Genomic DNA, 12,953 nt, shown 5'->3' on the forward strand with positions numbered 1-12,953 from the left:
TCACCATCTTGTTTTCGTCTGCTAAAGTGTGCTCATACCATGTTGGTATAATTATCTGGTCACCATACCTTTGACCTCGAACTTTGACCTTGAACTTAGACCTTGACCTTGAACTTTGACCTTGACCTTGAACTTTGACCTTGACCTTGAAATTTGACCTTGACCTTGAAATTTGACCTTGACCTTGAAATTTGACCTTAACCTTGAAATTTGACCTTGACCTTGAAATTTGACCTTGACATTGAAATTTGACTTTTTACTTGAAATTTGACTTTGTCCTTGTCGACCATCATCCATCCGACATTTTATGTTCAGTAGATGCTACCAGGAGCTACCACCTGCTGGAGTATGCCATCTTGTGTGTGTGTACTCGTATTATAGAGTACATTTCCATCTGGATAATTTTATTCTAACCCGCTACAATGCAGTAATCATTTATTACTGTGACACACGCCATCTTGAAATTTGGACGCCATCTTGAAAATCCGTAATTTTAATGCTAGAGATTCGGGAAAAAGTTCAAAATTCATTAAATAATTCACTCATTAAAGTAATGATTGATTAGATCGATTCCCGTCCTTGGTTCGACGCTTGACCGATACCAAACAACTTTAATTTAAAAAATACCACAAAAGCGACAGGTTTGAGATAATAAAAACACAGCAAGTTCTTTTAAAAATACTTTTATTACATACATACTACACTACTACAAGTACATAATAAACACAGACAAAGTACTAAAGTCTTGTGGATTCCTCGATTCAAACAGTCTTCTTATTGTACGGACAAAGCCTTTTACATGACTTTAAATGTCTATCCGATCCGTTCATCACCGCAGCCAGAGACGGACTGAAGTTCATATCACCAGGGTCCCACTTATATATTCTCATTTGCTGGTACAACACACGAGTCAAAAGAATAACCATGTTCATTATACTTGCACTTAACTGTCTCGGAGCATTTTATATAATGACGATGTAAGCTGTCGAGGCATGAAATTAGTTTATTACACTTATTGCACTGAAATTGTATTCGTTTCAGTAAATTATTCGGACAACTGCTTCTTTCATGTCTGCGAGCGCTTGAAGTGCTAGTAAATGATGCGCCACAGTATTTGCACTGATGCGAAGTACGCTCTTCATTAATTGAAGTCTCCTCTGCAGTCGGTATCGGGATCTCCGCGACTGTCGACACCGCAGCCACTGAGCTCTCCGCTGCCGTGGTTTCCTCTGCATCCGGTATCGGAATCTCCGACTCCATCATCGTTGCTGCCATCGAGGTCCCTGCTGCTGACGGTAAACAGTCTATCCCGCTCGACATTGGAGCAGTAACTAAATCTCGTGAAACTTACTGAAGAGAGCAGGTCCGTACTGCACCGAGACCAGAGGTAGACTGAGGGTCCACTCGTCTGAACTTCGCTTATATACCCGCGGTATACTGGAATACTACATTAGTCAAAATATTGTCTGTATTTAAAATTAATTTTTATTAGGTACCTAAAAATTGTAGAAATAAAAAACAAACACAAGTTCAGGTTTTACACATTTATTTATAAAAATTACACAAATGCATGTTAGGTTAAGGAATTAAGCATTTTCGCAAGCAAAGTCTTAAATGCCGCACGAACTGCCTCTTCGACTCCGGTTCCAACTGGTTCGCAGGTCACGGGATCAGGAACACAGGTTTCCGGCTGGTCATCTTCTGCGATGTCGTCATCTCGAGCGAGACATGGTCGATGACGTCTGTGACCACGTCTACGCCTGGGCTTAGGCTCAGTGCTAGTTGGGACAGATTCACTGCCTGAACTTCGACGACGAGACGCACACCGTTTGGACATCTGCGTAGAAGCATCACAGGTCGCAACAGGTTGCAACACGTCCATGTTTGGTGTTGCACATGCAGACGAGGCAACTACCTCAGCGATGCTAGCAGGAAGGATTGTGTGCGGTCTCATGTGATAGACGGCACAGTTTCCAGGTTCGCAACAATTTAATAGCTGCTGAGTCGGTTCGTAGGACACAGGAAACTGCGAAAACCGCCAATGCTGAGCGTCTCCATCACAGGTTTCTGTATATGTACGTAGATACCCGGAATCCCAGTAGCTGTACTCAACACTGCTGAAGCTAGGTCTTGCGCTCACGTACACGTTAGCAGGATGAAACGTAAACATCTTCTTGCAGGTCGAACGTCAACTGAAGGCACGTACGTAGGTACGTCATTTATATATGCAGGCTCCTACTAACACTGTGCGTGCCATTTCTGCATTAACTGCGAGATTGTACAGGCACAGACACGTTCAAACTTGTCACGTGGCTGCACGTCGTATATTGCACCAAGTTTGCGCAGGGAAGGACAGCCATAGTCGGTCTGTATATCTACAATTTCAGCTGCTCCGTCGTCACACAACTTGCTCAGCCATTTCTTCTGTTCAGGTCCGGCAACATAGATTATTTCGTTTTGAACTAGTAAATCTTGAAGTGTGTTTTTCACTTGGTGGTATGGGATTTTTCCTTCGTCCCACTCTAGTCCGTGATAGTATTTGCATAGCCATTCGTTCGACCGTTTACTTTTTTCGTCTAGTAGTTTCCACGGATACGGATGTCGGAAGCTGCGGGTTCGAGTCCGCCCGTCTTGAGTGACGGCAATTTCCTTGAGAACAAAGCCGTTTTGGCTCTGGAAACCTTGCAGGTTGCAGTACATCTTGTCGCTAGCAATGCTCGATCGTAACTGAATTATTATCGCAAACGAAACAGTATTTAAGTCAGAATTTTCACAAGTTTGTCTCGACAATTGTACGATGCAAACCGATCGTGAAGTATCAGACAAAAAGCATAGGTGTTTGGCGGAATATTTCCGCTAGTGGCTATCTCGATCCTACAGTCGATGATGTTTGAATTTATACGATCATCCTGTTTGGAAACGTCAAACACCATTAACGGAGCCTTGTTCTTGAAAGTGTCGGGACTCAGTATCGGTGACTGTCTCCGCCCATAGTAAGCTTGCTGAAACTTGGCGTACATTTGATATGCTAGAAGAAATCTTCCACTTTCAAAGTCCATGTTCATGTCAACATACGGATAGCTTTCGCTGTTTAAAAATATTTTTACATTACGTATTTGACAGTTATCGAATACGGAGCGACTTACTCCTGCACTGAGCTGTCTTCCGGTCTGAAGCCCGACAATGATGTATCTTGGTTTTTCCGTAGCGAAGCTGGACTTTACTATCCAATTGATACGCTGACTATGAGGCAAGCCAGGATAAGTTTCCAGGCTCCAGGATCGGAATGGCACATCGAAGTTCTTGCCATTTTCTATGTTCTTCAACATCTTGACTCGTTCAACGGTGCTCACTTGGATGTGGGGCAGCATCCACTCGATAGACTGTAGTGTTAGCGAGACATCTTGAGGGTTTTCTGCAGCGACGACAATTGCATTAATGTGCGTGTTGGCTAGAAGCAGTACGAGCTCTTGTTTAGAATTAATGATTATATGCTTGTAGTCCTCAGCGAATCCAAGAAGCATGGACAGAGGAACACAAACTTCGAACTTCCCTTCGGCATAAACCGGAAGCTTATATTCATCCTCGAGAGCCCAACCGGCCATCTTTGCAGCAGTCAGTTCATTTGGCGTGAGCGAAAGGTAATTTTTCATAGCAGATGATATGCCTACATCTCTCGTCTGGTCTACTTCGACGCCATTGAGTACATATGTAATGCGCTCGATGAGGTGAAGAATACCATTGCAGGATATTGACGTTGATGTCGGATGCGTACCATCCGCTTTTGTCAGCGTGCCTCTTATACGTAGAAATGACTGTGAAGGTAAAGTACAAATATCTTGGTGCTGTACAGCAATGCGTACTTCCGATGGAAGTGCGTACGGTCCGAGCAGGAAAGGCTGGTACTCGTGCAATTCCATTTTCGTAATGCTGTCATAAAAAATGACCGGATCTTCCACGTTGAGGATTTCGTATTCCATATTTATTCGGCACTTGTCCAATACTGAGAAGATACTTTATGTTGTCAGATGTTAATGCACCGATGTCTGGTAGAGAACTGTTCTTATTCACGGCAATACGACTTCTTTTATAACTGTTCGGTGTTACGAACTTTATGCCCATCGCTTCAAGTGCAGACGTAATGTAATTTCTTCGTCTTGAAAATTCACCAATCGTCCTCGCTGGTCAACGATTCTGACGACGACTTCGTGTGCGCACTTCACGACGACTGGAACGTAAATGATACTTTGCGGTACTTCGACCAGTTTATATCCTGGCGGGACCATCGGCGAAAATTCGTGCAGCATGTTGCTTAGTCTTCCGTTGAGATACGTTCCACTTGCCAAATTACAGTTTATTCTTATGACATTCACAGGCAAAATGTTTACTGCGCGCGTAGATTCGTACGTTCTTCCTGCATCATACACCTTTGATTCGAATCCTAACATCGAACCTATGGTCCCAGGTTTCGTAAAGTCGACAATTTCACTGCATGTTAGAATGCTTTTTTGAGTGTTTGGATTTCCACGCAGTTGAAAGTCTACATCCTGTGGTAACATATCCCTGATGTAATTTGCAATGTCGTCAATTTCGTAAGATCCAACAGGTAACTGTATTTCATGAGCGGTCCCATCGCTTTTCAGGAAGCAAATCTTGCAGTTTTCTTCGTCGATATTCGGTATGGCATTATACGTTTGAAAATCTACGAGTACGATACACCATTCTCCGTCTAAATCCAGAGGCGGGAAATGAACCGCTCGCAGCTCAGATGCGTGACCTGTCAAGGTAAGTGTTATCGACATGACTAATAAATTATCATCACTGCACAACCTTTAAATAGTAATTGTTTTTGTCAGCTAATTTTTGTTTGTTAAAAAGCGAAGACACAAGTGTCCGCAGTTTGTTTGATTAGGCTTCTGTTCCGTTTCGTAATTGTAGAACAATGTATTGGTCCGACCCAGGTACCGCCTAAGTTCAGGCGGAGGTCTCAAATTACCGAAACTGTCGTAGTAAGTAGCTTTTTTTCCAGACTTTATGTACGCCACCCAGTGCGTGCCGCGACCTGCCAACGTGTCTAAATTAATTATGGCGCGTTCGTTGGTTTTTGGTTTGCTGGGCAAAGTGTCTCGCATAAACACGCCGCGGAAATTTGGTATTTTCAATTTGCGTGCGTACTTTATTAAATCTACGTTGGTGAGCGGTCGTTTCGGCAAAGAACTTAGGATTTTTGTTTCTTTTTCATGCCTCGGCCTGATTTGTGAGGACGTAGGTACAGTCCTGCGCCGTTTTTTTTACCCATGGCAATTGCTTCCATGCTTGCATTATGTCTACGTGCTTCCTCCAACTGCTTTCGCTTATTCTTCGAAGTGTTGACTGCCCGCACTATACCGCTCGTTGCACCGATGAAACCGCCGAGAGCACCCAATGCAGGCAAAAGCAAAGGAAGAAAGCCTCCTATAATCTTCTTGTCGAGAGTCTGTAATTTTTGCTTGGCTCTTTGTATGACTGCTCCAGTCTTGCGTTTGGTCTTGCGTGAGTTAGTCTTTGACTTGATGGAGCTGGTTCGACGAGCACCCATTCCTAATTTGGTCTTTGCCTTCATGATTTTAGATACGCCCCACGCCGCGATTTTTTCTCCTAGTCCCGCGTGCGATGATTTACTAATATCTTCAGCTTCTTGTGCCAATGTCTCGTCGGCCCGGTGCCTGGATTCCAGATCCTTGCTGAGGGAATACGCAATATCGTGCTGCTTGCACTTTTCGTCGAGAGAATTAATGCCCACGTCACCTCGAGCTAACCTTTTCGCTAGTTTAGTGCCGGGGCCGCAAAATCTGTAGCCGGGAATGTGTAGCTCGAATGGTAGATTGTTTATCAGCGAGTTTACGAGTCCTGCACCGCTGTGTTTTTTGTTCTTACCTCTTCGAGTCATTACGCGCAACTGACCAGAAAGTATAAATGTGTTTGATTTTATACAATTTATTTAGTACAATGCAGGTAGTCAAGCAAGAAGTGTGTTTGCCCGTGCGCATTACGCAAGACGATGAAACTAGCGGTCGCGAATCACGACATGGTGTATTATTACCGTCCACCGTACGTTGCATCATAGCAGGACCGTCAAACTGTGGCAAAACGTGCGTTCTGCTGAGTTTACTGAAGGAGCCAAACGGTATTCGGTTCGAGAACGTTTACTTGTATTCCAAGTCGATGCAACAGCCAAAGTACCAGCGCTTGGCCACTGTTCTACGCTCGGTGGATGGTCTGGAGTATTTTCCGTTTAGCGTTAATACCGATGTGGTGTCTACCGACGAAGCAACGCCTAATTCCGTGTTTGTGTTCGACGATGTAATGTGCGAGAAGCAGGGTATTATACAAGAGTATTTTTCCATGGGCAGACACGCCAAGGTAGACTGCATATACCTGTGTCAGACGTACAGTAGAATACCCAAACATCTCCTACGAGATAATGCGAATGTTATAGTGCTTTTTCGCATGGACGAACTTAATTTACGTCACGCCTACGACGACCACGTAAACACCGACATGTCGTTTCAGGAATTTAAAGACATGTGCTCCTTGTGTTGGAAAGACGAACACGGATTCATAGTCATCGTAAAGGACTGGCCTCTATATAAGGGCAGGTACAGACGAGGTTTCGATCAGTTTATCGTCAAACATGAGTCATAGCATTTCCAAATTCGGACGCAGCAGCAGACATACTGTATGCCACGACTCTGATATCCGCAAATACATTATACTACTGGCTCAAAAAGTAGAAAGTGTGAAAAACGAAATAATAGAGTATCTCGTTGCCATCGACCAGCGTGTGGAAAGCGTGTGGAAGCCTCGGATTCTCGAATTCGTGACATGATTGAAGTATCAAATGCACAAAGACGTGACGAATTGAGGACTTTACAAAGTAGTATGAAAGCATCACTATCGCACTTGACAACTAATTCAGATTTTGCCACACACAAGAAAGAAGTTTCTGCGAATGAATAATAAAGTATAAAAGGAGGACTTGCAGTATGTTTTCAGCCAGTACAATGTCGGACCTGGCCAGTGACCTTCATCGAGCTATACAGTCTGTTCGTGAAAAATATCTACTTGCTAGACGAACCAGACTTGCACGTGAGATGGAAAATGAGGAGATATTTAAACCAATCACTAGTCGCCTCGACGAACTTAAAACCAAGGAAGAACCAGCTATCATTGTGAAGACAGAAGTTGAAGATGAAATGCCAACTGAAAAGAAGAGAAAGTATGAACCAGATCGAGAAGAAGAAAACTTAACAAGTACAGAGACCATGCACAAGAAAAAAATACCGAAAAAGGGACATCAAGTGAATGCAATGGTCCGACCATACCTGATATCGTTTACGAGTCGGAATAATGACACGACCTACGGAGTGTACAGAAAACATAATAAGTGGTTCCTTGGTGCTAAAGAAATAGACTTTCTACCAGGAAATATCGTGCGCGTAGAAGAGTTTAAAACGCGTGGGACTCTGGGTCTGTACGAATTGCTGTTTCGCAGGGAGCCTAAAGGATATTCTCACAAAGACTTACAAGAGTACAAAAAACTGCTAGAGCTAACCAATGCACATTTTCGCGATAACGATCCAGATAGTGGTGAATATAAAGACGTAGATCATGAAAAAATCTACATTCTCGCTAATCTCTTCAGTGAACTAACAATACATGGTGAAGGTTTAAATAAGCTAGAAAGTGATCAGATATTTGACTATGTATATTGGGACGACCCCAATGAATTAGTTGATCGCCTTAGAATTCTACATGCTTCGCTTAGTGTAGGAAACTATTCGCACATCAACGAAATAGTCTCCATACTTGAAGAACTGAGGGAAGCCGGCTACATACAATGAGTCGAACCGGAATCGCTCACGAACTTCATGCTCCTGCTAGACGGAAATACCTTCGTCGCAAAGTCATAGTTCGCGGAATTGATGATTTATTCCAGGCAGACCTTGTTGAGATGATACCGTATTCCCGATTGAATAAAGGTTTCAAGTACATGTTGACAGTCATCGATGTTTATAGCAAGTTCGCTTGGGCTAGACCTGTCAAATCAAAGACTGCAACTGAAGTAGCCAAGGTCATGAACAATATTTTGCGTGATGGACGTGTACCGTCGCACCTGCAAACGGACCTCGGGAAAGAATTCTACAATGCAACCTTCAAGGCTTTGATGAAGAAGCATGGCATCAAACACTACTCTACATTTAGTAACGTCAAAGCCTCCGTTGTCGAAAGGTTTAACAGAACTTTGCGTTCCAAGATGTGGCGGCAGTTCACGGATAACGGAAATTACAAGTGGCTTGATATCTTGCCGAAACTAATAAACGAGTATAATTCCATGGCGCATTCTACCACGAAAATGAAGCCAAAGGACGTAAGGGAAAATCGCCTGATTCGAACAGTGTTTTCCAACACGAAGAAGAAAGATCCACGAAAGCGTAAAGCTAACGTCGGTGACATTGTGCGAATCTCCAAGCAGAAAGGTATCTTCGAGAAAGGTTTCACTGCGAACTGGAGTCCCGAACTTTTCCGTGTGACACATGTTCGTGAATCAGAGCCTAGGACCTACTACCTCGAAGATTTGGACCACAAACCTATCCGTGGCGGCTTCTATGCCGAAGAGATTCAGCCTACGATGTATCCTGATATGTACTTGGTGGAGAAGATTATAAAACGAAGAAACGGACTGTCCTACGTCAAGTGGTGGGGCTTTCCACCTCGCTTTAATTCGTGGGTGGCAGATGCAGACATCGAGAAATCCACAAGACTTTAGTTCTTTGTCTGTGTATTATTTTTTGTACTTGTAGTAGTGTATTGAATTTATGTAATAAAAGTTTTTAAAAGTACTTGCGGTGTTTTTTTATTTTCTCAATCCTGTTACTTTTGTGGTATTTTTTAAATTAAAGTTGTTTTGTATCGGCCAGGGATCGAACCAAGGTCAGGAATCATTAATTTCCTTAATAAGTTATTTTTTTAATGAATTTTAAATTTTTTCCCGATTTTGTAACATAAAAATTACGGATTTTCAAGATGGCTGCCGTAACGAAAAGAGCAATGGTGGTTTTAAAGATTTTTTATTATTTAATTCGATTTTTTTTTAATTTTTTCCCGATTTTCTAACAAAAAAATTACGGATTTTCAAGATGGCGGACATAACATCATACTACCTGATGATATATAAGCATGGTAAAAAGTGGTGGGGGTCAGTCTGCCTGCAGCCACCAATGAGGAAGGAGCCTGTCGCCATTTTTAATTATTTTTTTTGACCTCATCGGGTTCGAACCGAGGACTCCGAGCTCCGTGTCGTAAATGTTTGTTTTTTAAATATTTTTGATAACATTTTATTAATTTAATTTTTTTATAAATTTTAAAAAAATTTTCATAAAATCGGATAGTAAATAAAAAAGTTAAAGATGGCGGGCGTAACAGAAAATGCAACGGTGACGTCATAATTCAAAATGGCGGAAAACAAAATGGCGGAAAGTTCGAGAAAAAAAGACGTCATCCAAGATGGCGGATCCAAAATGGCCGCCGTGATCTACTTGTCCCGTTACCTTATGTCCCGTTACGCTGTGTCCCGTTACGCTGTGTCCCGTTACACTCGTCAAAGATGGCCGCCGTGACGTCACAATCCAAGATGGCGGACAGACAATCACAATCCACATCCTGCATCCTGGCGCCGGACATACATTCGTATACTACTAAGGTACATTCTAACGGTTGATTAAAAATTGTATATCACACGATTTCAAGCTCTCGATTCATGTAAGGACTGAAATTTTAATTTGTTTCGAAGTCTCAAAAATTAAATAAATAATTGAACTCCTAAATTCTGTTGGAAACATTTAACGAAACATATATTATTTATTTGATTAAAATCATGTGCTAAAACACAAAATTAAAAATAAATTTATTTAGGACACAACTTCCCCCACCCCCTCCTCATCTTTAAGATGGAGAGTTAGGAATCGAACCACGCTCACTGGGGTTCAATCATTTTTTGGTAATAGCAATTTTCTTTCGTCTGATATTCAAAAAATTAACTTCGTTAAAGCATGGCATATCATTTAATGGGATGCCTGAAGTTAATAGTGACTAGGTTCTGTGAATAGTTTCTCCTGTGAAGTCATTAAAGTTTTAGTATTAAGATCATTTATTGGAATTACTGTAACTATAATAATTCTGCCAAAACACACTATGTTATGTATCTGAAAATCTCTCAGTGTGTGATCCTTGACTTAAGGGCCACACGTAGTCAGGGGTGTATAAGTGGTAGTAAGCCAGGACGATAAGTGCGACACCCCCTGGTGTTTCTAGCGCAGTGTCGCCTCTAAGCGCAAGGCTGTGGACTGGCGCGCAGTCTTCTCGTCGTGCATAGGACAGCTATGAATTCCGAGCGCTATCCATTACATCAGATGACGGAGAAAAGAAAATAAAGGTGTAATGCAAGGCCCTTGGGGACTTTCTAGAATCATTACCGGGTATTTTATGCCCAAAATTATCCTGACGAACCCGCGTTTCGGCCATTTTCACCTTTATAAAAATTCAGATTAAAAAACTAAATACGGAAACCGAACTACCCATACGAGTTCAGTCTCCATATTTCGGATTTTAAAGTGTATTTTCATGAAAGTGAAAATTGCTGAAACACGTGTGTTTTTAATATATATATATATATATATATATATATATATATATATATATATATATATATATATATATATATATATTAGGCCTGAAACATCCGGTACAGATTCTTGAGAGCAATCAATGGGGCTTTCTGTACAAGTTTATTTTCATTTTTCGCCGTGTAATGTTACGGTCACCGCTCGAATTTCATAGTTGCCCAATTCGCGACTGCGCGCAGGTCCAAGAGGCTTGCGCTTAAAGGTGATTCCGCTCTAGAAACACCAGCGAGCGTAGCACTTGAGAACCTCCCTTCCTTTTTGGCCACCACAGATACGCCCTCGACTAGGCGGGGACCTTAACGACGGCAAATGATCCATATGAAAAATTAAATTAGTATCTGTTTATTAAGACTTGTCATCTTCCGGATCTAGCAAGAATCTTTTTTTTTTTTTCAAACTTCTTTGCGCGCAGGGCGAGGACGGTTGGCGACACTGGCGGAACTACCGTTCCTTTGTCTGCTGTGGACCGGTGGCGGCAGTCAGCTGTCCTCCCGGTCGGGAGCGTTCGACTGTCTCGCGCGCGCGTCGTTCCGTACGCATCAAACGGTGCTGGATGTCCGCGGAGGCTCGCTCGTTACGTGGTTTTAGAAACCAGTAGTCTGTTGACTCGGCAGAACGCTGGAAGAGAGGCGTCACTTAACTAGTTCGCGTGTGTGTGTGTATGTGTGAAGCGACGGGAAGATGGCCGATGCGTTCGTGAACGAGTCCACGGTAACGTCCGACAGTATAATGGACAGACCTCTGACGCAACTCACCTACAAAGAACTCCAGAGCATTGCCATGTTGATCGGTCTGCCGGCAAACATGAAGGTAAGCTGGTAGTTACTCAGCCCGTAAAATGTATCATTAAACCATACTGGCCACGTTTTATCCTTATCGCATGTTCAAGTTCCATTCCACAATGACACGTAAACCGAGCAGGATCTAACGGAACAGTCTCTCAACAATAGCACGCAGGCGGCGACGGACCATTACGGATTAACTAGCTGAGCTCTTCCGTCAATGTTGCTCCGTGCGACCAATAGTAGCGAAGTATTTGTTTGCGGTGGTAGCCATGTTTATGTTCTAAATACGTTAAAAATTGTTTCAAGTGAAAGCATGTCTAGTGTTCTATTTTTACTTTGTGGTTTATATTTATTATATATGGTAATCTTTAAGCATAATATATATTTTAATTTAAATTAATATTTCGTAACTTTGAAATGTAATCCCATTGGTTACCATCATCCGTACATTGTGGAAGCAGCAGACGCGATAGTGAATGGAGATGTCTCCGTTTATGTGATTGGTTTTACGTTTCCGTGCCATTGCAGAACAGGCATTACACTACACTCAAGGATAAGTGAAGGTTGGAGTTAGCTGAGTGTTTGCCAGCAATGAAATTTAATGAAACCTCCCTCTTTTAAGTTTAAACATTTTTTTTTATTATTTGAAGAGACATTTGCGTATTTATATTTTCGTTTCTTAAGATACGTTATTTTTTGTCAGTGATTTTTTTTTTACATTAATGACTTTTTGGAGCTACATGGCTCACAGTGTTTTTTCCGACTGCGCTTTCTTTTTTCGATCAGGTGTCTAACCACAAGCATATTTTTAAATTATATTTTTATATTAGTAGTGCATGCTTTTAAACCATTGAAACTACATGTATTAGTTTAGCGAATGTTGAGATATAATTTATATATTTGATAATAATAATTAACAGTTTTTGTCTAATGGTTAGAATTTTTTTTGACAAGTTAAAATAAAATAATGTAACACACTACTTGTTAGCTTAACTACTGACAGCATTGCATTTTCAATCGGTAGTCAATCAAGGGCTTGAACCCAAATGCTATGTTTCTAACTTTAAAAGTGTGGAAAATATTTTACCTTAATTTTTGTGCTTTCTTCTCTTCTAGTACCTACTTGGGTAGTGATATAAAGTTGCAGTTTGTGTTTCGACGCGTACAATATGTTTAACGTTAATTGGGCTCTAGGATGCTTAATTTATTAAGTTATTTGATACTAACTGCCCACGCGACTTGATCAGGATTGAGTAGTTAACACTTTTTTTTTAAGTAGAAGGTAAATGATAATCTTTCATTAGCATGTACGTATGGTTAAAGTTAAATCAGAGCTTCCCTGTAAACTAATAATTTGCTTTTATTCTCAGGAGCAAGTGGCTTTTAAGTCTGGAGTCGTTTACAATCCGATACCATAACAATATTATGTCACCAACTTAACGAT

The 12,953-nt window shown here is 41.6% G+C and overlaps 1 protein-coding gene across 5 annotated transcripts in view; it reads left to right on the forward strand.

Annotated features, from left to right (window-relative positions):
- LOC134535950 (uncharacterized) overlaps window positions 1-12,953 on the forward strand; it is a 326,840-nt gene that overhangs the window by 264,570 nt on the left and 49,317 nt on the right. Inside the window, exon 1 of one of the 5 annotated variants that reach the window (XM_063375373.1) lies at window positions 11,223-11,534. The exons of 1 other annotated variant lie outside the window; for it this stretch is intronic. In XM_063375373.1, the coding sequence (XP_063231443.1) occupies window positions 11,406-11,534 (129 nt within the window). In that variant the 5' untranslated portion in view covers window positions 11,223-11,405. Of the gene's footprint in view, window positions 1-11,222; window positions 11,535-11,676; window positions 11,773-11,842; window positions 11,871-12,953 lie in introns of those variants that run through there. 3 more of the 5 variants (XM_063375374.1, XM_063375377.1, XM_063375375.1) reach the window with 3 other exon arrangements.

Source organism: Bacillus rossius, chromosome 10 (genome assembly GCF_032445375.1).
Source record: "Bacillus rossius redtenbacheri isolate Brsri chromosome 10, Brsri_v3, whole genome shotgun sequence".
Lineage (NCBI taxonomy): Eukaryota > Metazoa > Arthropoda > Insecta > Phasmatodea > Bacillidae > Bacillus > Bacillus rossius.